Source organism: Littorina saxatilis, linkage group LG13 (genome assembly GCF_037325665.1).
Source record: "Littorina saxatilis isolate snail1 linkage group LG13, US_GU_Lsax_2.0, whole genome shotgun sequence".
Classification (NCBI taxonomy): Eukaryota; Metazoa; Mollusca; class Gastropoda; order Littorinimorpha; family Littorinidae; genus Littorina; species Littorina saxatilis.
The window spans coordinates 43104287-43128736 of NC_090257.1; the positions used below are offsets into that span (position 1 = coordinate 43104287).

The 24450-nt window shown below is 45.2% G+C and overlaps 1 protein-coding gene across 1 annotated transcript in view; it reads left to right on the top strand.

Annotated features, from left to right (window-relative positions):
• Window positions 1-524: 524 nt before the first annotated feature.
• The window catches only part of LOC138945804 (coiled-coil domain-containing protein 39-like), a 75811-nt gene continuing 51885 nt past the window's right edge, over window positions 525-24450 (top strand). Inside the window, exons 1-9 of the mRNA XM_070317314.1 lie at window positions 525-716; window positions 2319-2438; window positions 3942-4088; window positions 4662-4820; window positions 14385-14477; window positions 17220-17348; window positions 17988-18179; window positions 18528-18631; window positions 19072-19309. Of these exons, the coding sequence (XP_070173415.1) occupies window positions 615-716; window positions 2319-2438; window positions 3942-4088; window positions 4662-4820; window positions 14385-14477; window positions 17220-17348; window positions 17988-18179; window positions 18528-18631; window positions 19072-19309 (1284 nt within the window). The 5' untranslated portion in view covers window positions 525-614. The remainder of the gene's footprint in view (window positions 717-2318; window positions 2439-3941; window positions 4089-4661; window positions 4821-14384; window positions 14478-17219; window positions 17349-17987; window positions 18180-18527; window positions 18632-19071; window positions 19310-24450) is intronic.

Consider the following 24450-nt stretch of genomic DNA (forward strand, 5'->3'; position numbering starts at 1 on the left):
ACACACACACACACGCCGCACTGACACACACACACACACACACACACACACCACACTACACACACACCGTGGCACACTGTGACACACACACACTGACTCGGACGCGCGCGCACACACACACACACCAAACACACACACACACACACACACACACACCAACACACACACAGTGCGCATACTATTAAAATGTTGGATCGGGAACGACTATCATTATGAAACTGAGCAACTGTCATATCATGTGCAGTGGTACTGATGACTTGCATTTAGCAAGGCTGATTTCAATGGAGCTGATGACATCCATTTCCACAAACTATGCACACAGTATTACAATGTTGTTTTATGAAAGCAATATGCAAGTATTTAGAGTCGAGGAAATCCAGATAGTGCAAATAGTACGAAGAAACAGCTCGCGGTCCTTCGGGCTCACCACACCGAAAAAGTAGCAGACGACAAATACGTACGATAACTCGCGCCCACAGTCGACTAACTTCCCTTGTTTTATTTTCATCCGGGTCCTCAGTTACCAGAGCAATACAAACGCCATCATAGCCGAATCGGCCATTGTGCATTTTTAAACTGGTTGTGTCGGATTTTTGCATCTTCCAGGATTCATCATGACTCTTCGGGCGAATAATAGCATTCTGGCTGAGCTAGAATGGGACTCAGGACTAAGCATGCCGGTGGCGAACTCCGACAACAAGCGCCTGGAGGAGGATGTGAGTTTAAAATAAATTGGTTGAATTTGAATACTTTCATTTGACTAAATCTAAATCAAATGTTTAGTTTTGATAGTGCATTTTTTTCATTGGAAAATCTGTAATCTAATCTTACAACGTCTCTTTGAATGGAAAGGACCAGACATAGTAATGACAATAATAAGTTGACGTGCACATACACATCCAGCTGAGTGTACACACACCGGAGAGCGATCTTGTCTGTCTTGTCTTTCCATTACTGCCCACAATCAACAGTAGTGATTATTTCGGCACTTGATGGGATGTTGCGCAAGTCCAGTAAAGCAGCGTTTCCAGCATCCAAAAGTCCATTACAGTTCACAGGTTGGGGAGTATGGGGGGGGGAGGGGACATGAGTCACAGTGGCTGCTGGTTTAGTGCGAGGCGCGCGACACAAAGGTGTCGACAGTGCGGGCCTCGACGACAGCTGCTGGTAGAGAGTTCCAGTCCTTCACTGTGCTGGGTAGAAAAGCGGCACTCCGATACTGAGTGCGGCAGGTAATGAGGCCGAACTGCTGGCAGTGGCCTCTTCGCTGGCGTGGTGGTAATGGGGCCAGCTTCGACTTGATGCCCGGACAGTGGACGATGCTGTTCTTGATCCATCTTTTGTCAAACAAGGATAGTAAAATGAGCATAAGGTGTGTGAGATGAGTGGTTTTATGCTTCCTTGACATAAGCAGGCATTGACATCCTCCTCCTTTGGGAATATTATTTCCCGCAAATTAAATATCAGTTTGAGCCTTACGAAATACTCATGCAAAGCCTGTTCCCCTTGATATGATATGATATGATATGATATGTTGACAGACTGGTACTTAAGCTGTTGAGCCTTTGTTTGATCTTTTGATCAGTTACTATCCTAGCCTAACTTTGAGCTAGGTAACCTACACGATCTTTTGACCCTTGTCTCTCTTTCACCCCAAGTGCTCAGAATGCATCACATTGCATAGATTGGCTTATAGTGTGTAAGCATGCCCTCATATACAATCACAAAACAAGAATGGTAGGTAATTATAGAACGTTTTTTATTGACAAAATAAAAGTAACGTTACAATTACATTTACTAGTACGTCAACCCAAAGGTCTTTGAAGTAGACAGACAGACAGACAGACAGACAGACAGACAGACACTTATAAAACATATAACTTTGCCAGTCTATCTGTTTGTCGATTTTCGAAAATATAGAACCTTGTGTAGCATTGTTCCCTCAGGGGACAAATGGGTCATTTTGACTTAATTGAAAATATGTTTAAGTTCAAATATTCTGGCTAAGACTAAGAGCAAAAAACAATTGTTCTGTCAGAATTAAGATCTGCATATCCAATTAAATTATCAGATGGTCAGCTGGCCAGGGGTCAGACCAATGCATCAGATATGTGTGTCTGTAAAATTGTAGAAACTGATCGCGGCCTAAGAACAACACTATACCTATTAATGTTAACTGACTGACTGGCTGTGTGAATCAACTGACAGTGTTAAATAACTGACCAGCTGTTTGACTTACTGACAGTGTTAACTGTGTTAACTGACTAACTGTTTTGACAGACTAACTCTGTTAACTGACCATTTGTGTATGATTACAGGTGCTAAGGAAGCAACAGCTGATTACAGCGGAGAAGATCGAGCTGAGCGAGACCGAGGACCGTGTCTTTGCTATGACCGAGCATCTGAAGAATGTGCGACAAGAACTGCTCCACACTCAGGTGAGTCTTTCTCTCTGCATGGGGATTATACTGTTGCCTGCTCAAGGAATTTACCTGATGCAGATAGACATAGTGGAAATAGTATAGAGATGACTCATGATACATGTACTGATAGAAGTCTTGATGCAGATAGACATAGTGGAAATAGTATAGAGATGACTCATGATACATGTACTGATAGAAGTCTTGATGCAGATAGACATAGTGGAAATAGTATAGAGATGACTCATGATACATGTACTGATAGAAGTCTTGATGCAGATAGACATAGTGGAAATAGTATAGAGATGACTCATCATGCTGATACATGTACTGATAGAAGTCTTGATGCAGATAGACATAGTGGAAATAGTATAGAGATGACTGATACATGTACTGATAGAAGTCTTGATGCAGATAGACATAGTGGAAATAGTATAGAGATGACTCATGATACATGTACTGATAGAAGTCTTGATGCAGATAGACATAGTGGAAATAGTATAGAGATGACTCATGGTACATGTACTGATAGAAGTCTTGATGCAGATAGACATAGTGGAAATAGTAATAGAGATGACTGATACATGTACTGATAGAAGTCTTGATGCAGATAGACATAGTGGAAATAGTATAGAGATGACTCATGATACATGTACTGATAGAAGTCTTGATGCAGATAGACATAGTGGAAATAGTATAGAGATGACTCATCATGCTGATACATGTACTGATAGAAGTCTTGATGCAGATAGACATAGTGGAAATAGTATAGAGATGACTGATACATGTACTGATAGAAGTCTTGATGCAGATAGACATAGTGGAAATAGTATAGAGATGACTCATGATACATGTACTGATAGAAGTCTTGATGCAGATAGACATAGTGGAAATAGTATAGAGATGACTCATGATACATGTACTGATAGAAGTCTTGATGCAGATAGACATAGTGGAAATAGTATAGAGATGACTGATACATGTACTGATAGAAGTCTTGATGCAGATAGACATAGTGGAAATAGTATAGAGATGACTCATGATACATGTACTGATAGAAGTCTTGATGCAGATAGACATAGTGGAAATAGTATAGAGATGACTCATGATACATGTACTGATGGAAGTCTTGATGCAGATAGACATAGTGGAAATAGTATAGAGATGACTGATACATGTACTGATGGAAGTCTTGAATCAAGCTAATTTGAATGTTTTTGTGTAAAACGTGCAATGTTTTGTGCTATTATTGTGGTGTTTCTATTTTGTATCCTTGTTTTTTTTGTGTGAGGAGTTTTGTTTGTTTTTGTTGGTGCTATCTTGTGGTCTTTTTTTAATTGACTATAACACTAACAGAACAATAACAGATGTTAGCAAATATTATCAAATGTTTCGAATCAATTAAATGCAATTTGCAGCTTATTCATGGCACTGGTCTGAAAACTGCAATTACTTTTGTGAAAATGTTTGAGAAGCAGAACCAAGCATGACTATCTTGTTGCTTGTCTTTCTTCCGTTCAGGCCCTGGTTGAGGCGAGGAACAAGGAGATCGAGACGGAGGACCACATGTACAAGATTGCGATACGTGAGGAGGGACGTCTGGGTCAAGAAATCAGACGTCTCAAGAAAGAACTGGACGAGCTCAAGGAACAGAAGAACATCTACGAGGTAACATTGCCACTGTAACAATGTGTTGCTCACAAAATGACTTGCAGTTCAACCCCCCTTTTAAGACACACACACACACACACACACACACACACACACACACACACACACACACACACACACACACACACACACACACACACACACCACCACCACCACCACCCCCCCCCCCCCCTCTGCACAAAATGCTGTACATGTGAAAATCACACAAATGTATGTTGTTTGACAAATTTTAATCGGACAGTAAATTATTATGAAAGAGAACAAACAAAAATGTGTCACAGAATCTGAAGGCAACTTTTGGTGTGAAATTTCCAAGAATTTTCTGCTGCGTTTAGTTGCAGTCTTCGCCTACAGAATAGAGGTATGTGAAAATTAAAAATAAAAATGTTTTGGAATGTGTATTGTGAACTTTCAGATTGAACGATTGATCAGTTTCATATTAATGCATTTATTGTTGTTTTTGTTAGGGCGTTTTTGTGACTGTGCATACACATTTTGTGTTGCTTCACCGCTGTGTAATGTTACACTGTGTGTGTGCGTGTGCGTGTGTGTGTGTGTGTGTGTGTGCAGAACAACATCTTCAGACAGACACAGAAGCTGGAAGAGATGAAGTCGCAGATGAACTGGGACCAACAGGCGCTGGAGGCTTGGCTCGAAGAGTCCGCTCACAAAGATGAAGACTCTATGACGCTCTCCAAGTATACTCGCCAGGATGAAAGCAAAATCAAGGTGAGGGAGATTGAGAGAGAAGAGACAGAGAAAGTATGTGTGTGTGTGTGTGTGTGTGTGTGATAGAGAGGGGTAGAGAGAGAGAGAGAGATGGAAAGAGAGAGGGAGACAGACATAATAACAGTCAGAGACAGAGAGAGGGTGTCCACGCGTTCAAGCAGGACAGACAAGAGAGAGAGAGAGAAAGGAGGGTGGGTGGGGTGATAAGGAGAGTGGGTGGGGTGATAAGGAGGGTGGGTGGTGTGATAAGGAGGGTGGGTGGGGGTGATAAGGAGGGTGGGTGGGGTGATAAGGAGGGTGGGTGGTGTGATAAGGAGGGTGGGTGGGGGTGATAAGGAGGGTGGGTGGGATGATAAGGAGGGTGGGTGGGGTGATAAGGAGGGTGGGTGGGGGTGATAAGGAGGGTGGGTGGGTGGGGGTGATAAGGAGGGTGGGTGGGGGTGATAAGGAGGGTGGGTGGGGTGATAAGGAGGGTGGGTGGGGTGATAAGGAGTGTGGGTGGGGGTGATAAGGAGGGTGGGTGGGGGTGATAAGGAGGGTGGGTGGGGGTGATAAGGAGGGTGGGTGGGGTGATAAGGAGGGTGGGTGGGGTGATAAGGAGGGTGGGTGGGGGTGATAAGGAGGGTGGGTGGGGGTGATAAGGAGGGTGGGTGGGGTGATAAGGAGGGTGGGTGGGGTGATAAGGAGGGTGGGTGGGGTGATAAGGAGGGTGGGTGGGGTGATAAGGAGGGTGGGTGGGGTGATAAGGAGGGTGGGTGGGGTGATAAGGAGGGTGGGTGGGGTGATAAGGAGGGTGGGTGGGGTGATAAGGAGGGTGGGTGGGGTGATAAGGAGGGTGGGTGGGGTGATAAGGAGGGTGGGTGGGGAGATAAGGAGGGTGGGTGGGGTGATAAGGAGAGGGGGGGCTGGGGTGATAAGGAGAGGGGGGGCTGGGGTGATAAGGAGAGGGGGGGGCTGGGGTGATAAGGAGAGGGGGGGCTGGGGTGATAAGGAGGGTGGGTGGGGTGATAAGGAGAGGGGGGGCTGGGGTGATAAGGAGAGGGGGGGCTGGGGTGATAAGGAGGGTGGGTGGGGTGATAAGGAGAGGGGGGCTGGGGTGATAAGGAGAGGGGGGGCTGGGGTGATAAGGAGAGGGGGGGCTGGGGTGATAAGGAGGGTGGGTGGGGTGATAAGGAGAGGGGGGGCTGGGGTGATAAGGAGAGGGGGGGCTGGGGTGATAAGGAGAGGGGGGCTGGGGTGTAATGGGAGTATGTAGGCAGGTGGTAGTCTTGTTCTGCTGACATAACGTTTAAAAAGATGCAAAGAAAATGTTCCCCCCCCCCCCCCCCCCAGATGCTCCCCAGCATGTCGTAAGAGGCGACTAAGGGATTCTGTTTCTCCTTTTACCCTTGTTAAGTGTTTCTTGTATAGAATATAGTCAATTTTTGTAAAGATTTTAGTCAAGCAGTATGTAAGAAATGTTAAGTCCTTTGTACTGGAAACTTGCATTCTCCCAGTAAGGTTATATATTGTACTACGTTGCAAGCCCCTGGAGCAAATTTTTGATTAGTGCTTTTGTGAACAAGAAACAATTGACAAGTGGCTCTATCCCATCTCCCCCCTTTCCCCGTCGCGATATAACCTTCGTGGTTGAAAACGACGTTAAACACCAAATAAAGAAAGAAAGAAAGAAAATGTTATTATTGGCATTATCGTTGAATTTATTTTACACCCATTTCTGACCCTTTATCATACGTAATATATCTGGAAGTCGAAGGAAAGAAGGGCGCCTGTTAACTTGACTGTCGTGGTTGTATCCATACTTTAAATTTTTTTTTATCAACCTTGTTAAGTGATAATCAGTTTGACATAATGTTCATGAATATAAAGTTAATATTAAAGAAACCACAATAAATACCATGACTTTTGTGACAGATATTTTACTTTAGCTCATATCTCCCTAAGGATTTGTTCAATCAGATCTTCTTCTTCTTCTTGGCGTTCGCAGAGGTTACACAATCAGTCCAGCACTGGTGATAAATGTTGTCGTTTTCTCCAACTCCTGTCGACTGCCGTATAGTTTGGTCTGCAAGAGAGTTGGTGACGGCCACACTTCTTTTCGTTCCTCATCTAGTAAGGGACATCGCTGTAAGATGTGTTCCGTTGTTTGGTCCTCTTGACCGCAGGCACAGGTTGGTGATGGCGCCAGCTTGAACTTTCGGTTCATGTGAGCATTGAGCCTGTTGTGGCCAGTACGCAGCCTGATGAGGTTGACTTGCTGCTCTCTGGACATTGTGTGGTAGTCATCTCTGTTTGTCCTTGGCCTCATCAATGCCTTGATGATTGTCTTCTGCTCACTAAAGCTGACACTGTTTTCAGGTTGGTCTTCCACGGCTCCTTCTTTTGCCAGCTCATCTGCCCTTTCATTTCCTGGTATCCCACAGTGTGCTGGTATCCACTGGAGGACAACTCTTCTGGTTTGTCTGACCATCTGTAATGCTTTGGCCAGCTGTGGGAGTTTGTCGTTCTCTAGGGCCTGAAGGACTGAAAGGGCGTCCGAGAGGAAGACAACTTGGTAGCAAGGGTCTGCGGAGTCCTGAACGAAGGAGGCGGCCTGCATGAGAGCTTCTGCTTCTGCTTTATAGTTTGTGCAGTGTTTGCCAGTGGCAACGCTGGATGTAGCTGTATGTCCCCCAGGGAACTGGATGAGAATGCCTGCACCTCCATTGAGCACGGCGTTAGTTGCTGATCCATCGGTGTATACATGGATCCACGCCTCTTTTGGGTACTGTTCGTCGATCAGGGCTAAGGTGAGTGCCTGTCGAGCTGTGTCATTCTGATCTTCTCCTGAGGTAACATGTGGAACACTGGTGCAGATCTGGATGCCTGGTTTCTCTGTTGCCTTGGGGGTTTCCTCTTCTTCTTGAGTCAGAGGTAGAGTGTTCTGTGGAAGGACTTCCCTGTACTGTCGAGAAAGTCTCTTGCTCTCGTGTACAAAACTGCTCCGTTTAAGCCGGTTTTTGGTGAGGTTGCTCAGTCTGTGCTTCATGGGGTGGTCGGGTAGGCACTTGAGCTTCTCGGCCTGTACCATAGTCTTGGCTTCTCTTCTCTGACAGAGGGGTTGGATGGTGGTAAGCTTCTCCATTTCCTTGATGGGCGTGGATTTCATTGCACCGGTGATGAGTCGGAGGGCCTGGTTTTGCACACGGTCAAGGGTCTGCAGGTTTGTCTTGGCTGAGGTTGACCACGCTGTGGAGCCGTACTCGAGGTGGGGTCTGATTGTTCCCTGGTATACTGTCTTCAGTATCTTCTCGTTCGCTCCCCAGGTGGTACCTGCCAGCTTCCTGAGTATGGCTAGCTTGCGCCGGGCCTTTGTCTCTGCCTGTGCAATGTGTGGTTTCCAGGTCTGCCGTCTATCAAAGGTGACACCAAGGTACGTTGCTTCTTCATCCTCTCTCAGAGGAGTTCCACCAAGCCTAATGGTTCCGGCTTTCTGCTTTGGCGACAGTGTGAATAGGGTGGTGGAGGATTTCTCCTTGTTGATGGAGACGCACCAATCTTCTGCCCATGCGTTCAGCCTATCTGCCGCTTGCTGCATTCTGTAGGTGGCAGTACTTGCGTGCTCCTCCTTGCACCAGATCACAAGGTCGTCTGCGTAGAGAGCAGCTTTGATCCCCTTGGGCATCTCAGACACCAGATCGTCGATGAAGAGAAGGAAGAGTGTGGGGGAGAGGACTCCGCCCTGAGGGACGCCATGACGAAGGAGGAACTTCTTGCTTTTGGTCTGGTCGACGTTAACTCTTGCCCTGCGGTTATAGAGGTAAGAGCGAATCCACTGGTACATGTTGCTGGACACGCCTTTCCTCAGCAGTTTTACAAGGAGTCCATCTTTCCAGACCTTGTCAAAGGCCTTCTGAAGATCTATCCAGGTGACGAAGACCAGCTTCTGTTCCTGAAAGGCATCTTCAACTTCTTGCGCCAGGTAAGTGACCTGATCTTCAGTGCTGCGGAACTGTCGGAATCCAGCTTGTTCAGGGGCGAGGAGGTTCCTGGATTCCAGGTACCACCTGAGGCGCTCGTTCACAATTCTCTCCAGGGTCTTCACAACACAGCTGGTGAGGCTGATTGGGCGATAGCTGGTGGCCTTCTTTGGATCCTTCCCTTTTTTTAAGATGGGGATCATGATCGCTTCTCGCCAGAGTTGTGGTAGCGATCCTTCTTGCCAGCTGCTGTTGAAGACCTCGAGTAGCTTGTTCTCTGCTGCACTACCAAGGTGGGTTAGCATCTCGTTGGTGATGCCGTCTGGGCCAGGGGACTTCTTCGCCTTTGACTTTTTCAGAGCTGAGTGCAGCTCGTGGAGTGTGAGTGGTTGACTCATGGCGTCCACTGTCGACTGTCTGGCAGGTCTCTCTCTTTTCTCTCTTCTTGCTTCTCTCTGTTTCTCGGGGCTAACATGGAGGTTGCTCTCAGCTGCAGGCACGTTTCATGATATTGAGGATTGCAGTTTCCCTCTCACACACAATATTCCAAAATAATAAATAGTCAAACAGGGGCCAAAAAACAGTTTGCACCAAGAGTTCAACTTTTTATCTATCCAAAACAGTAAAAAAAATTATATGAACATTCGTATTTCCAAGATGATTGGCGTTCCAAGACGCTATATCCTAAAACCCCCAAAACATGCTTTTACAACTTCAGTGCATAATAACTGCCCAAAGGTGCTGTTTAAAGCAACCATTGATAATAATTTTTAACATACTCCTTGAACACATTAATAAAAACGGTTAACTTGCAAATAAAGGGACAGTATTGATCAGAACAATGGTAAGATGAAGGACGCTACTTATATTTTGTACATTTTTTATCTTTATCGTTTCCTGTAGACCTCAGAAGTTCTAACCAGCTTAAGAAATCATTCTAAAATCGAAAAACAAACATCTATACAGTTTGTACGCAAAGTAGATTGATATTTGACACAGTCACACAGACATACGTGGGCTATGGGGCAACCCTACCCCCTAAATTTGAAAACGGGGTCAATTTCTTAACTGCATGCATTCAGCAAAACAATCCCTAAAAATTTATTTTTTTCACAAATGAACTTATGACTTTAGAAAAGCATTCAAAAATGCATATATACAACGCTTTTTCTTTGGTCCCAATTCAAGGGGGTGTGCTATTCTCAGGTAACACTGTGAACGCTCAAATGAGACTTGGTCACATGTCAAAATAGTAATCCCCCCTGTTGTTCATGGTTCGTTGGTGGGATTTTTTTTTATCTGAGCCATTGGCAAGCATGAACTGTCATCAACATTAGGAAAGACATAGTATCTCCCATTGTCTTTTGCGCGCAAACACTTCACACAGATCTCCTCTCGATCTGGCCCATCGGGGAAATGGGTTGACTTGGGGATGATCACCGCCCTGTATCTCTCCACCTTTCCATCCATGCTGACAAAGTCAGCGGTCACAAAGTCCCCAACTTGAATGTCTCACTGTAGGACAAAGAACCTGGTTTTCACGACTGGCACCACGCGGCATCCAGTGGCGTGTTGTGGGTAGACGTCCATTGATTTTGATAATAATTTTTATATTTTTAATTTTCAGACCTTGTTTTTAATCCGAATATAACATATTTATATGTTTTTGGAATCAGAAAATGATGAAGAATAAGATGAACGTACATTTAGATCGTTTTATAAAAAAATAATTTTAATTACAATTTTCAGATTTTTAATGACCAAAGTCATAAACTAATATTTACGCCACCAAGCTGAAATGCAATACCGAAGTCCGGCCTTTGTCGAAGATTGCTTGGCCAAAATTTCAATCAATTTGATTGAAAAATGAGGGTGTGACAGTGCCGCCTCAACTTTAAAAAAAAAAGGATATGACGTCATAAACTACATTTATCGAAAAACTGAAAAAAACGTCCGGGGATATCATACCCAGTAACTCTCATGTCAAATTTCATAAAGATCGGTCCAGTAGTTTACTCTCAATCGCTCTACACACACACACGCACACACACACACACACACACACACACTCACACACACAGACACACATACACCACGACCCTCGTCTCGATTCCCCCTCTATGTTAAACATTTAGTCAAAACTTGACTAAATGTAAAAAGAAAAAAAAAATTCAAAAAAATGGGATAGCGGCGAAACGGGATTGCGCCAAAATGGGATGCGGGAGTAAAATGACGCTTGGCTTGTTAAATGTCGCCAAAATGGGACGGCGGCAAAACGGGATTGCACGTAAATGGGATATTGCGCGAATTATAAACGAAGGAGTAGGCCCTAAGTTTCTCGTACGAGATGTTTACTGGGAGTAAATATTTGGGGAGTAAAAATTTAGTTCCTTGTGAGTTCTTTTTTCGTACAAGATTTTTACTGGAAGTTTACTCCGTCCGAGTCAATTTTTCGTGGAGTAAAAATTTTGTGTTACACCGGTTCATGACCGTTGTGGTAACGAGCGCACATTGTTGTCTCTATATATTTTGTTCCTACGAATCGAAAGTACGATCGCCAAGCCAGTCTGTCATTGAAGGCAACGTTCGATATTTCCGTCTGTCAGCGTTGCCAACGTTCGACAGATTTTACTACTGTTACTCACAAACTTTCAATTTACACAATGAAATGCCAATAACATGTACACACAAGAATGGGAGACGAAGGGAAAACCTACTAGCGATTGAAATTATGCAAACGAACTCACAAATCCCTCACTTTCCGAATGCAAACGCTGCAAATCCGTATGCGTGCGTCGCTGTGCCGAACGTTGGGTTGACGAACGTTGCTGACAGACGCAACAAAACTTGATCAAAAGGCACTAAAAACGATTAAATGTTTTACTCACTGGGTATCGCATTCCTCTTTTTCTTCCTGCAGACGATATGAAGCGGTTGAAACGTCGTTTCCGATTAAAGGCTCGGTTATTTCCGTTAAAAACGAAGTTTGCCGAACGTGTGATTCAGTCTACAGACACCGGTCGGATCACAACAAAAATGTTCATTCTTTGCGATTTTGTGATACTGTTGATGATACACCTGCTTTCCAGTGAAGAACATCAATAAAATGATGTTCACAAGCAAGAATAACAGACAAAAGCACGCGATGTGTAAAATTAGGCTTTGCTTTGCAAACAAAGCACGTGTTTTTTTTACTGACAGACACTTTCGGTGGTGATTGAAATTTTTTCCAGAAACGGTTTTATGCTCCCATTTGATATTGTTTCCCTATTTTCTCTAGTCAGAGACTAACCTTGTGTATTAATTGAATTAATAACCCCATTATCATAAGTTTTGTGTGTTATTTTTGTGTCTGTTGAATCACACTTTGAGATGGGGTCATGTGACAGAAGGAAATGGTGTCTGTCAGGATTCACACGTTCGCTTCGAAAAACGCGCTCAAATAATTGCTCAAACACAAACATTTTAGCTTTTATTTATTTTTTTGTATTGCAAATACCATACTTACTCATGCCAAGCAGAAAAAATGATGAAAATCAACACAGTAAGCAAGTAATTTGAAGGCAAAGTTTACACACATCAAAGAGTCTGATTACCGTGAAACCTGCCTGCATAGCTTTCAGCAAATTGGTTGGCAGCATGCTTTCCAGTTAGCACCTTCCCGTTCTCTTCTAATGTGATCTTTCCTCTGCTGGTGTTCTCATCATTCAACTGCTTGGTGAGCCTCCAGAGCTTTCTGCCATCCTTCTCAAGGTTCAGAGAGCTTGTTTTCTCTTGCCAGCTTCTCCGTCTTGCCTGTAGCTTCTTTTTGAGAAATTTGGCTTTGGCTTCCTGGAGGCGGATGTTGTTGTTTTGTGACGGGTTGACTTCTGCTTTCCTTCTGGCGTCTGCCAGATCATCATCCAGTTCCTGCAATTCATTGCTCCAGTAGGGCTTATAGTCTCTCCTGGCACCCCTGGGAATGGACTCACGCGCTGCTCTGAGGATGCTCATGTTGAAGTCCTTCGCCACCATGTTGATGTCTCGACCCTCGACTCTGATGTCTTTGGTGAGTTCGCTGGTGCGGTGTCTAAAGAGGAACCAGTTCGCTCTTTTGTAGTTCCACCGAGGGAAGGAAGCTTCAGTGCAGGACTCCATGCCCAGGGTCAAAAAGACTGGCCGATGGTCACTTCCACCTAGCTGTTCTCCGACCTCTCTGCTGGTTAGCTGGTGCATGTCTTCCGTGCAGAAGGCTAGGTCAGGAGTTGATGTAGTGTGCCATCTTCTGGAGTAGAATGTAGGGCAGTCAAAGGGACTGTTCAAAAGGATGAGACCTTTGTCGTCCTGCCAGTTCTCCACCTCTTCTCCTCTCCGATCCAGGTGGTCATATCCCCAACTCTGTGAATGACTGTTGAAGTCACCCACCACGATGAAGTTGGAGGCCTTTGCGGGGATCGTGTCAAGGGCGAGGTGTCTATCATTGGGGCAGTAGAAGTTGACAAGATGGAATTCTGATGTCTTCGTCTGGATTCGAATCACCTGATATTCGGAGTCCTCCATGTGCGTTTCTATCAAACAGGCATTGATGTTGTTCCTGATGAGGGTCAGGATTCCTCCTTTGCTTCGGTCTGTTCTGTCGGACCTAAGGCATTGGTAGCCTCTCACTTTGAAGGACTTTTGGGGTGTCAGGTGCGTCTCCTGAATACAGCAGATGTTGATGTTCTTCTCATGCAGGATATGCTCCAACTCTGTCTTCTTGTTCAGGATACTTTCTGCGTTCCAGTGCATGACCTGGAAAGGTCGCTGCTGACTGGGTTTCTTCCTGGTTGTGGTGGTGCCAGTCACTTTCCTCCCGCGTCCCCTGGCGTGACAAGACGGACGGGAGGGACCTCCAGTAGTTGAGGCTGGGTCCCTTTGAGGCATGGGACCCGACGCTGCTCCACCCTGGGGGGTCCTCAATGGGCGAGCGCCATTTCCATCTGTGCTGGTTGATTGTGTCATCATTTGCGTAAGTGCGTGTACCCGTGGTTTGTTAGAATGCGCCGTGCGGCCCGGGTCCTCCGTCTTCAGCATTTGGGGTTTTCTGTCGGGGTTACCTCACCCTTAGCTCATGGCCCGTACGTCCTACCCTGAGAGCACAGGGGGGAGGATTTTCCGGGATCCCACCCGGAGCCAGTTTGGTCCGCGGCCGCAAGCGGCTGATCTCCATATCTGAAGACCGTTCCCCTATCCGCCACCCGGGGACGCGCTGGGTTGGGGGTGGTCGCCCCACTGAAAATCCCACACTGGGTTAAGAAAGATCAGCCTGTCCCAGGTTCAATCAGATGAAAACAGCCAAATGCAAAACAACACAGACAGTTTGTCTTTGTGGAACAATTTTTTCTTCAGCAGATGTCGCTTAATTGTGTCTTACAAGCGGCTGAACATTTTATATCAAGACAAGTTTTATGTAATTAGTGTTTGTCTGTGCACTTAAAAGACTGCTGGGTTAATATATCTGTGAACATAGTGTTTTGTTTTGTCAATAATTAAACGTTCCAACAACATACCTTTCTTGTTTTTTTATTCTTTAGTAGATGAATAAGTTTTTACATGCACATTAATTTTTTTGTTCCACATTTTTCAGGAACTGAGTCTGCGTATGGAGAAGCTGACGGAGGATGTGCGTATCAAACGCCATCACCTGGACAACGAGATGACCTCCACTCTGACCGCTCAGGTGTGCTTTATGTCTTTTAACGAATACAATATCTTCTTCTTTTTTTTTAAGCAAGATGTCTCTTTTTACATTTAGTCAAGTTTTGACTAAATGTTTTAACGTAGGGGGGGGGGAATCGAGACGAGGGTGTGGTGTATGTGTGTGTGTGTGTGTGTGTGTGTGTGTGTGTATGTGTAGAGCAATTCAGACTAAACTACTGGACCAATCTTTATGAAATTTTACATGAGAGTTCCTGGGAATGATATCCCCGGACGACAGACGACAGGCAAAGCTTCTGATACAAGGAGAGAAGCACAAGAGACTCGAGAGCCATCCGCTCCACAACAAGTTCCAAGCTCTCACCAAGAACCGCTTGAAGCGCCAGAGCCCCAACCATCAGCTGAAAGCACAGCAGAGGGAGAATGCTGACATCCTTCAACCCAGCCCTGACCAGTGCGAGAGGCTCAATCCAAAGCCGTGGTCTCCCCAGAGTCAGAGATTCCATGTAAGGATGTCCATTCCTGGCATCTCTGGAAAACAGCAACAGAGTGATGCAGCCCTCCGCTCCCTTGCCCTGGAAGAAATACACAGGAGGTACCCAGCCAGCAAGTGGACCCACGCTTATACAGATGGTTCGGCAGAGTGCGCAACCAAGAACGGAGGAAGTGGCGTCTTCATTCAAATGCCAGGAAGACCCCCAGAGACACTGACCACACCATGCGGTGTTCTCTGCTCCAACTTCAAAGCAGAAGTTGTTGCCCTCCATACAGCTGCAGACTTCCTCACCTCTCTTGAGGAAACCCCACCCAAGGTTGTCTTCCTCTCTGACTGCCTGTCCGCACTACAAGTCCTCACAGCCCCTGCAGAACACCTCGTGGAAGAGCTGAAGAAGTCCCTGAACGACTTGTCCCAGAAAGCCTCCGTAGTTCTGCAGTGGATTCCAGCGCACTGCGGCATTGCTGGAAATGAGAAGGCGGATGGTCTGGCCAAAGATGCAGGAAGACAGGAACAACCAGAAACCAGCCTGTCCTTCCGAGAGACCAAAACCCTCATCAAGCATCGCTGGAAGACAGCATTCAAAGAAAGAAACGGAGGCTACAAGCCAGACCAAGACCCCATCCACCGCCTCAGCCGTGCAGAGCAGACTGCCATCTTCCGGCTGCGTACAGGGCACTGCGGCTTTAAAGCGCACCTGAAAAGGATCGGCGTAGCAGAGTCGGCATTGTGCGATTGTGGGGCGGCCGACCAGACAGTAGAACATGTATTGAATACATGCACAAACTTCACTCTGCTGCGGAACCAGATCTGGCCAGAAGGAGCTACACTGGAGACCAAGCTCTGGGGAACGTCAGAAGACCTGAAAGCGACGTTCCAGTTCACGACAGCAGCGGAACTACGACCCTAGACACAACCGTCGAACGCAGAAGAAGAAGATGACGTCATATCCGGCTTTTTGTAAAAGTTGAGGCGGCACTGTCACACCCTCATTTTTCAATCAAATTGATTGAAATTTTGGCCAAGCAATCTTCGACAAAGGCCGGACTTCAGTATTGCATTTCAGCTTGGTGGCTTAAAAATTAATTAATGACTTTGGTCATTAAAAATCTGAAAATTGTAAAAAAAAATAAAAAAATTATAAAACGATCCAAATTTACGTTCATCTTATTCTCTATCATGCTCTGATTCCAAAAACATATAAATATGTTATATTTGGATTAAAAACAAGCTCTGAAAATTAAAAATATAAAACTTATGATCAAAATTAACTTTCCGAAATCTATTTAAAAACAACTTCATCGTATTCCTTGTCGGTTCCTGATTCTAAAATCATATAGATATGATATGTTTGGATTAAAAACACGCTCAGAAAGTTAAAATAAAGAGAGGTACAGTAAAGCGTGCTATGAAGCACAGCGCAACCGCTACCGCGCCAAACAGGCTCGTCACTTTCACTGCCTTTTGCACTAGCGGCGGACTACGTTCAGTTTCATTCTGTGAGTTCCACAGCTTGACTAAATGTAGTAATTTCGCCTTACGCGACTTGTTGATTTCTGATTTTAATGTGAAATCTCTGACGTCTAAAGCTAAACCATGTTCAAGAAAACGTCAATAATACCAATAGTAGCGTCATAAGAATTCTTTTACTTCATTTGCATATATGCATGTCTCCCAAAGGAGTGACAAAGAATTTCAAGAACAAAGTATTTCTCGTTGACTTCAACATATCAGCAGTAGAACATTATTATGTCACAATGTATTATTAAATATGTTGAGCCGGACAAGACGGCTGAGGATTTGGACAAGGCAGAAATAGAGCATAATGTTGGTTTAGACTGTACATGTTTGTGTTTGTTACCACAGATTGTTTGTTTGTTTGTTTGTTCATGTGCTGAAACTCCCACGGCTTTTACGTGTATGACCGTTTTTACCCCGCCATTTAGGCAGCCATACGCCGCTTTCGGAGGAAGCATGCTGGGTATTTTCGTGTTTCTATAACCCACCGAACTCTGACATATGGATTACAGGATCTTTTTCGTGCGCACTTGGTCTTGTGCTTGCGTTTACACACGAGGGTGTTCGGACACCGAGGAGAACGGCTGAGGATTTCCACAAGGCAGAAATAGAGCATAACATTGTTTTAGACTGTACGTGTTTGTGTTTGTTGCCACAGATTGATCTGAACAAGACGGCGGAGGATTTCCACAAGACAGAAATAGAGCATAACGTTGTTCAGACTGTGAGTGTTTGTGTTTGTTACCACAGATTGAGCTGGACAAAACGGCTGAGGATTTCCGCAAGATTCACTCAGAGCGCCAGGAGCTGATCTCGCAGTGGGAGAACACCATCGAGCAGATGCAGCGCCGAGACAAAGAGATGGACCTCCTGGCTGCTGTAAGTCAATCAACGTCATCTCTTTCTTAGCACAGGACAAACTTGTGCACAGGACAAACTTGTGCTGCGCAGAAACGGCTTGAGCATCAAAAGGTTTCAATTTTTGATGATACATTGAAGCACAAAGCAACCTAATGCCGCCCAGCAACCATGCACTTGAGCATGAAAGTTGAAATTAAAGTTTTGATGATATTCACAGAGAAGATAAATTTATTTGTTAAGTAAATTTGATAAAAGAAAAAGCAGCATATCATATGATAAGACATTTTGTCTACTTGTTTGATTTGAAGGAGAAAGCAACACGAATTTCCATGAGGGAAATCATGCCTGAATTTATTTATGACATAACGGTACCGTACTACCTTATTACCCTACCTTACCTTACCTCACCTCACCTTAACCTTACCTTACCTTACCTTAACCTTAACCTTAACCTTACCTTACCTTACCTTAACCTTACCTTAACCTTACCTTACCTTACCTTTACCTTACCCTACCTTACCTCACCTCACCTTAACCTTACCTTAACCTTACCTTACCTTACCTTTACCTTACCCTACCTTACCTCACCTCACCTTAACCTTACCTTACCTTACCTTACCTTTACCTTACCTTACCTGCATTATGTGTGTCTGCTAGCAACTGGCGCGGATGAAGGTGGAGGTGCGGCGGAAGGAGGAGGGGATCCGGGAGAAGCAGCAGTTCCTGGACACTGAGGTGGAGAACAACCAGGAGCAGGAGAAGAAAATCTCCATCGCGGAGCGCACCTCCTCCAAGCTGAGGCGAGACTTCCAGGAGTCTGAGACACAGCGCGTACAGTTTGCCGATGAGGTGAGAGGGTGGGAGTGTTTTGTGGAGGGGGGATGTGTGAGGGGGGGGGGGGGGGGGTGTGAGATTGAAGAAAATCTCCATCGCCAAGCGCACGTCATCAAAAATACGCCGTGACTTCCAGGAGTCTGAGACACAGCGCGTACAGTTTGCCGATGAGGTGAAAGGGTGGGGTGTTTATGTGTTGGGGAGGGGGATCTGTGAGGGGTGTGGGTGTGGAATTGTAAAGTGCTTGAAGCTGTTTACAGGACTTGCGCAATGATAAAAGTTAGTTAATATTATAACTAGTAGTAGTAGTAGTGTTTATTTGTGTGACAAAGAAATAACAGTGGTGGTTATCTTGGTGAACAGCTGGACTCTCTGAAGCGCACGGTGGACAGAACAGCCATGGACCTGGAAACAACGCGATCCACCGTCACACAGCTCAAGAAAGACGTGGTCGACAAAACCAACAAGTAAGATTGTGTGTGTGTGTGTGTCTGTGTGTGTGTGTGTGTGTGTGTGTGTGTGTGTGTGTGTGTGTGTGTGTGTGTGTGTGTGTGTGTGTGGGTGTGTGTGTGTGTGTGTGTGTGTGTGTGTGTGCGTGTGGGGGTGTGTGTGTGTGTGTGTGTGTGTGTGTGTGTGTGTGTGTGTGTGTGTGTGTGTGTGTTATCAAGCTGCACATAAAACTGTTTATGATGACCACCCAAGGGACCAACCAAAGGTGGTTAATCAAAATTTTGTTTTGGAAGTTGGGTGGTGGGGAGGGGGGAGATTGAAGAAAATCTCCATCTCCTAAGGGGGGGGGGGGGGGGGGGAGGGGGGGGGAGGTTGACTGATACGGGCAGGTGATCATAATATCAAGAGTTGGTGGCTAGGGCAGGTGTGACTGTACTTTCCCTCTCCCCTCCCCCAGATTGCAGCAAGCCAAGGACATGCGCATGGCCCTGACGGAGAAGCTGAAGATGGCGACGGAGGCCACGCTGACGGCGGAGGAGAAGGCCCAGGCTATGGACACCATGCTGACGAATGAGGAGACGCGGCAGAAGGCGATGGAAACCGACCTGAAGATCATGCGTGACATCCTCTTCAAGAAGCAGGAAGATCTGCACCAGTGCCGCACCCAGGAGCGTGACGTGGAGGCCGTCATCCAGGTACGTGACATTATATGGAGATAGAAAATAGGTTTATACCAACTGTGTAGTGGGGCCTATTGGGGCCATGTGACTCTGTATAGTTGTTTTGTCGTTTTGTGAGGACGTTTATTTGTGTGGTTTTTACATTTAGTCAAGTTTTGACTAAATGTTTTAACATAGACGGGGAATCGACACGAGGGTCGTGGTGTATGTGTGTCTGTGTGTGTGTGTGTCTGTGTGTCTGTGTGTGTGTGTGTGTAGAGTGTTACATAGAAAACTACTGGACCGATCTTCATGAAACTTTACATGAGAGTTCCTGGGTATGATATCCCCAGAAGTTTTTTTCATTTTTTGGAAAATGTCTTAGATGACGTCATATCCGGCTTTTTGTAAAAGTTGAGGCGGCACTGTCACACCCTCATTTTTCAATGAAATTGATTGAAACTTTGGCCAAGTAATCCTCGACGCAGGCCGGACTTTGGTATTGCATTTCAGCATGAAGGCTTAGAAATTAATTGATGAGTTTGGTCATTAAAATTTTGAACATTGTAATTAAAATGTCCTTCCCTGTAGCTAGAGCTTTTATGGCGGCTCTTAATCGCCATGATGAACCTGTCATTGGACATGTAAGGCATTTTGTAGAAGTAGTGGAGCCACCCTCTACCCCACCCCGTCCTGATAGGAACATCGCCAGTTGGTTTGGGATTGCTTATTTGCTAAAGTTAGCTTATTCGCAGCTAACCCCTATATCTAAGGACCGTTCACTATCCACCACCTGTGACCCGCTGGGTTGGGGATGGTCGCCCCGGTACTGATTTGGAGGTAGCCTGGTCCCAGCTATTCGGATTTAAAACAAGCTCTCAAAATTAATAATATGAACATTATGATTAAAATTAAATTTCCGAAATCGATTTAAAAACAATTTTATCTCATTCCTTGTCGGTTCCTGATTCCAAAAACATATAGATACGATATATTTGAATTAAAAACAAGCTCAGAAAGTTAAAAAGAACAGAGATACAGAAAAGCATGCTATCCTGCTCAGCCTAACCACTACCGCACTATTCTGGCAAGTCAATTTCACTGCCTTTGCTACGAGCGGTGGACTGACGATGCTACCATACGGTCTTGGTGAAAAAAAATGTAGTACTTTCAGTGTCATTCTGTGAGTACGAAAGCTTGACTAAATGTTGTATTTTCGCCTTACGCCACTAATGTTTCTCTTCTGTTGGTTCCGGTATGGTATACATATACGTAAAAAGAATTAAAAACAAGAAAAAAAGAAATTATATGTGAAAATCATCCGGAGGCCAATTATCCAGTTAACAAGGGTTGAGGATCAAAAGGCAGTTTTCCGTTTCCGTTTGTATGGCCATGTTGGGTTTGATGCGTGCATGCCTGGTTTTCTCCTGTAGATGGGTGTCGGCACAGAAGGTCTGCCCGCTGTCCTCAGCCAACATGCTCCGTCTTCATGGCAGCTCAAATTTTTTATCGAGGTTCTCTCCTCTAGATCCGCCGTGTTTCGCCTAGGGGCTTGCGCTGCCTAGTTGATAGGGTCACCTCGTAGAGGATGTGGTCATAGACCACGCACGGTCGGTCTTGGGATAGGGAAACGTTATGCTAGTCCGGAGGGATTACGCCACAATGGCCACCTCGCGAAGACCCAGGGTCCTAGACTAGGGAGGTCCAAGGGGGAGCACCGGGAGGGCTACCCCTCTACCCGCACCTCCAACACAATCCCTTCCCCTGGTAGCTTCATCCCCAAGGAGGAAACAAAGCTACCTGCAACACCCCAAAAGGCAGTAATCTTGCAGGTATTAACCAGGAAAAATGTGGGTGAAAATTATCGACAAGGATGTGAAAAGTTGGTCACCTCCTAGGCCCGTTTTCCAAGTAAAGAGAATTGGATTGAATATCATTGTGAGGCTGCTATGTGGAGATGAAACAACTGGGATGAATATCATTGTGAGGCTGCTATGTGGAGATGAAACAACTGGGATGAATATCGTTGTGAGGCTGCTATGTGGAGATGAAACAACTGGGATGAATATCATTGTGAGGCTACTATGTGGAGATGAAACAACTGGGATGAATATCGTTGTGAGGCTGCTATGTGGAGATGAAACAACTGGGATGAATATCGTTGTGAGGCTGCTATGTGGAGATGAAACAACTGGGATGAATATCGTTGTGAGGCTGCTATGTGGAGATGAAACAACTGGGATGAATATCGTTGTGAGGCTGCTATGTGGAGATGAAACAACTGGGATGAATATCATTGTGAGGCTGCTATGTGGAGATGAAACAACTGGGATGAATATCGTTGTGAGGCTGCTATGTGGAGATGAAACAACTGGGATGAATATCGTTGTGAGGCTGCTATGTGGAGATGAAACAACTGGGATGAATATCGTTGTGAGGCTGCTATGTGGAGATGAAACAACTGGGATGAATATCGTTGTGAGGCTGCTATGTGGAGATGAAACAACTGGGATGAATATCATTGTGAGGCTGCTATGTGGAGATGAAACAACTGGGATGGATATCATTGTGAGGCTGCTATGTGGAGATGAAACAACTGGGATGAATATCGTTGTGAGGCTGCTATGTGGAGATGAAACAACTGGGATGAATATCGTTGTGAGGCTGCTATGTGGAGATGAAACAACTGGGATGGATATCATTGTGAGGCTGCTATGTGGAGATGAAACAACTGGGATGAATATCGTTGTGAGGCTGCTATGTGGAGATGAAACAACTGGGATGAATATCGTTGTGAGGCTGCTATGTGGAGATGAAACAACTGGGATGAATATCGTTGTGAGGCTGCTATGTGGAGATGAAACAACTGGGATGAATATCGTTGTGAGGCTGCTATGTGGAGATGAAACAACTGGGATGAATATCGTTGTGAGGCTGCTATGTGGAGATGAAACAACTGGGATGAATATCGTTGTGAGGCTGCTATGTGGAGATGAAACAACTGGGATGAATATCGTTGTGAGGCTGCTATGTGGAGATGAAACAACTGGGATGAATATCGTTGTGAGGCTGCTATGTGGAGATGAAACAACTGGGATGAATATCGTTGTGAGGCTGCTATGTGGAGATGAAACAACTGGGATGAATATCGTTGTGAGGCTGCTATGTGGAGATGAAACAACTGGGATGAATATCATTGTGAGGCTGCTATGTGGAGATGAAACAACTGGGATGGATATCATTGTGAGGCTGCTATGTGGAGATGAAACAACTGGGATGAATATCGTTGTGAGGCTGCTATGTGGAGATGAAACAACTGGGATGAATATCGTTGTGAGGCTGCTATGTGGAGATGAAACAACTGGGATGAATATCGTTGTGAGGCTGCTATGTGGAGATGAAACAACTGGGATGAATATCGTTGTGAGGCTGCTATGTGGAGATGAAACAACTGGGATGAATATCATTGTGAGGCTGCTATGTGGAGATGAAACAACTGGGATGAATATCGTTGTGAGGCTGCTATGTGGAGATGAAACAACTGGGATGAATATCGTTGTGAGGCTGCTATGTGGAGATGAAACAACTGGGATGAATATCGTTGTGAGGCTGCTATGTGGAGATGAAACAACTGGGATGAATATCGTTGTGAGGCTGCTATGTGGAGATGAAACAACTGGGATGAATATCGTTGTGAGGCTGCTATGTGGAGATGAAACAACTGGGATGAATATCATTGTGAGGCTGCTATGTGGAGATGAAACAACTGGGATGAATATCATTGTGAGGCTGCTATGTGGAGATGAAACAACTGGGATGAATATCATTGTGAGGCTACTATGTGGAGATGAAACAACTGGGATGAATATCGTTGTGAGGCTGCTATGTGGAGATGAAACAACTGGGATGAATATCGTTGTGAGGCTGCTATGTGGAGATGAAACAACTGGGATGGATATCATTGTGAGGCTGCTATGTGGAGATGAAACAACTGGGATGAATATCGTTGTGAGGCTGCTATATATGTGGAGATGAAACAACTGGGATGGATATCATTGTGAGGCTGCTATGTGGAGATGAAACAACTGGGATGAATATCGTTGTGAGGCTGCTATGTGGAGATGAAACAACTGGGATGAATATCGTTGTGAGGCTGCTATGTGGAGATGAAACAACTGGGATGAATATCGTTGTGAGGCTGCTATGTGGAGATGAAACAACTGGGATGAATATCGTTGTGAGGCTGCTATGTGGAGATGAAACAACTGGGATGAATATCGTTGTGAGGCTGCTATGTGGAGATGAAACAACTGGGATGAATATCGTTGTGAGGCTGCTATGTGGAGATGAAACAACTGGGATGAATATCGTTGTGAGGCTACTATGTGGAGATGAAACAACTGGGATGAATATCGTTGTGAGGCTGCTATGTGGAGATGAAACAACTGGGATGAATATCATTGTGAGGCTGCTATGTGGAGATGAAACAACTGGGATGAATATCATTGTGAGGCTACTATGTGGAGATGAAACAACTGGGATGAATATCGTTGTGAGGCTGCTATGTGGAGATGAAACAACTGGGATGAATATCGTTGTGAGGCAGCTGTGGAGATGAAACAACTGGGATGAATATCGTTGTGAGGCTGCTATGTGGAGATGAAACAACTGGGATGAATATCGTTGTGAGGCTGCTATGTGGAGATGAAACAACTGGGATGAATATCGTTGTGAGGCTGCTATGTGGAGATGAAACAACTGGGATGAATATCGTTGTGAGGCTGCTATGTGGAGATGAAACAACTGGGATGAATATCGTTGTGAGGCTGCTATGTGGAGATGAAACAACTGGGATGAATATCGTTGTGAGGCTGCTATGTGGAGATGAAACAGCTGGGATGAATATCGTTGTGAGGCTGCTATGTGGAGATGAAACAACTGGGATGAATATCGTTGTGAGGCTGCTATGTGGAGATGAAACAACTGGGATGAATATCGTTGTGAGGCTGCTATGTGGAGATGAAACAACTGGGATGAATATCGTTGTGAGGCTGCTATGTGGAGATGAAACAACTGGGATGAATATCATTGTGAGGCTGCTATGTGGAGATGAAACAACTGGGATGGATATCATTGTGAGGCTGCTATGTGGAGATGAAACAACTGGGATGAATATC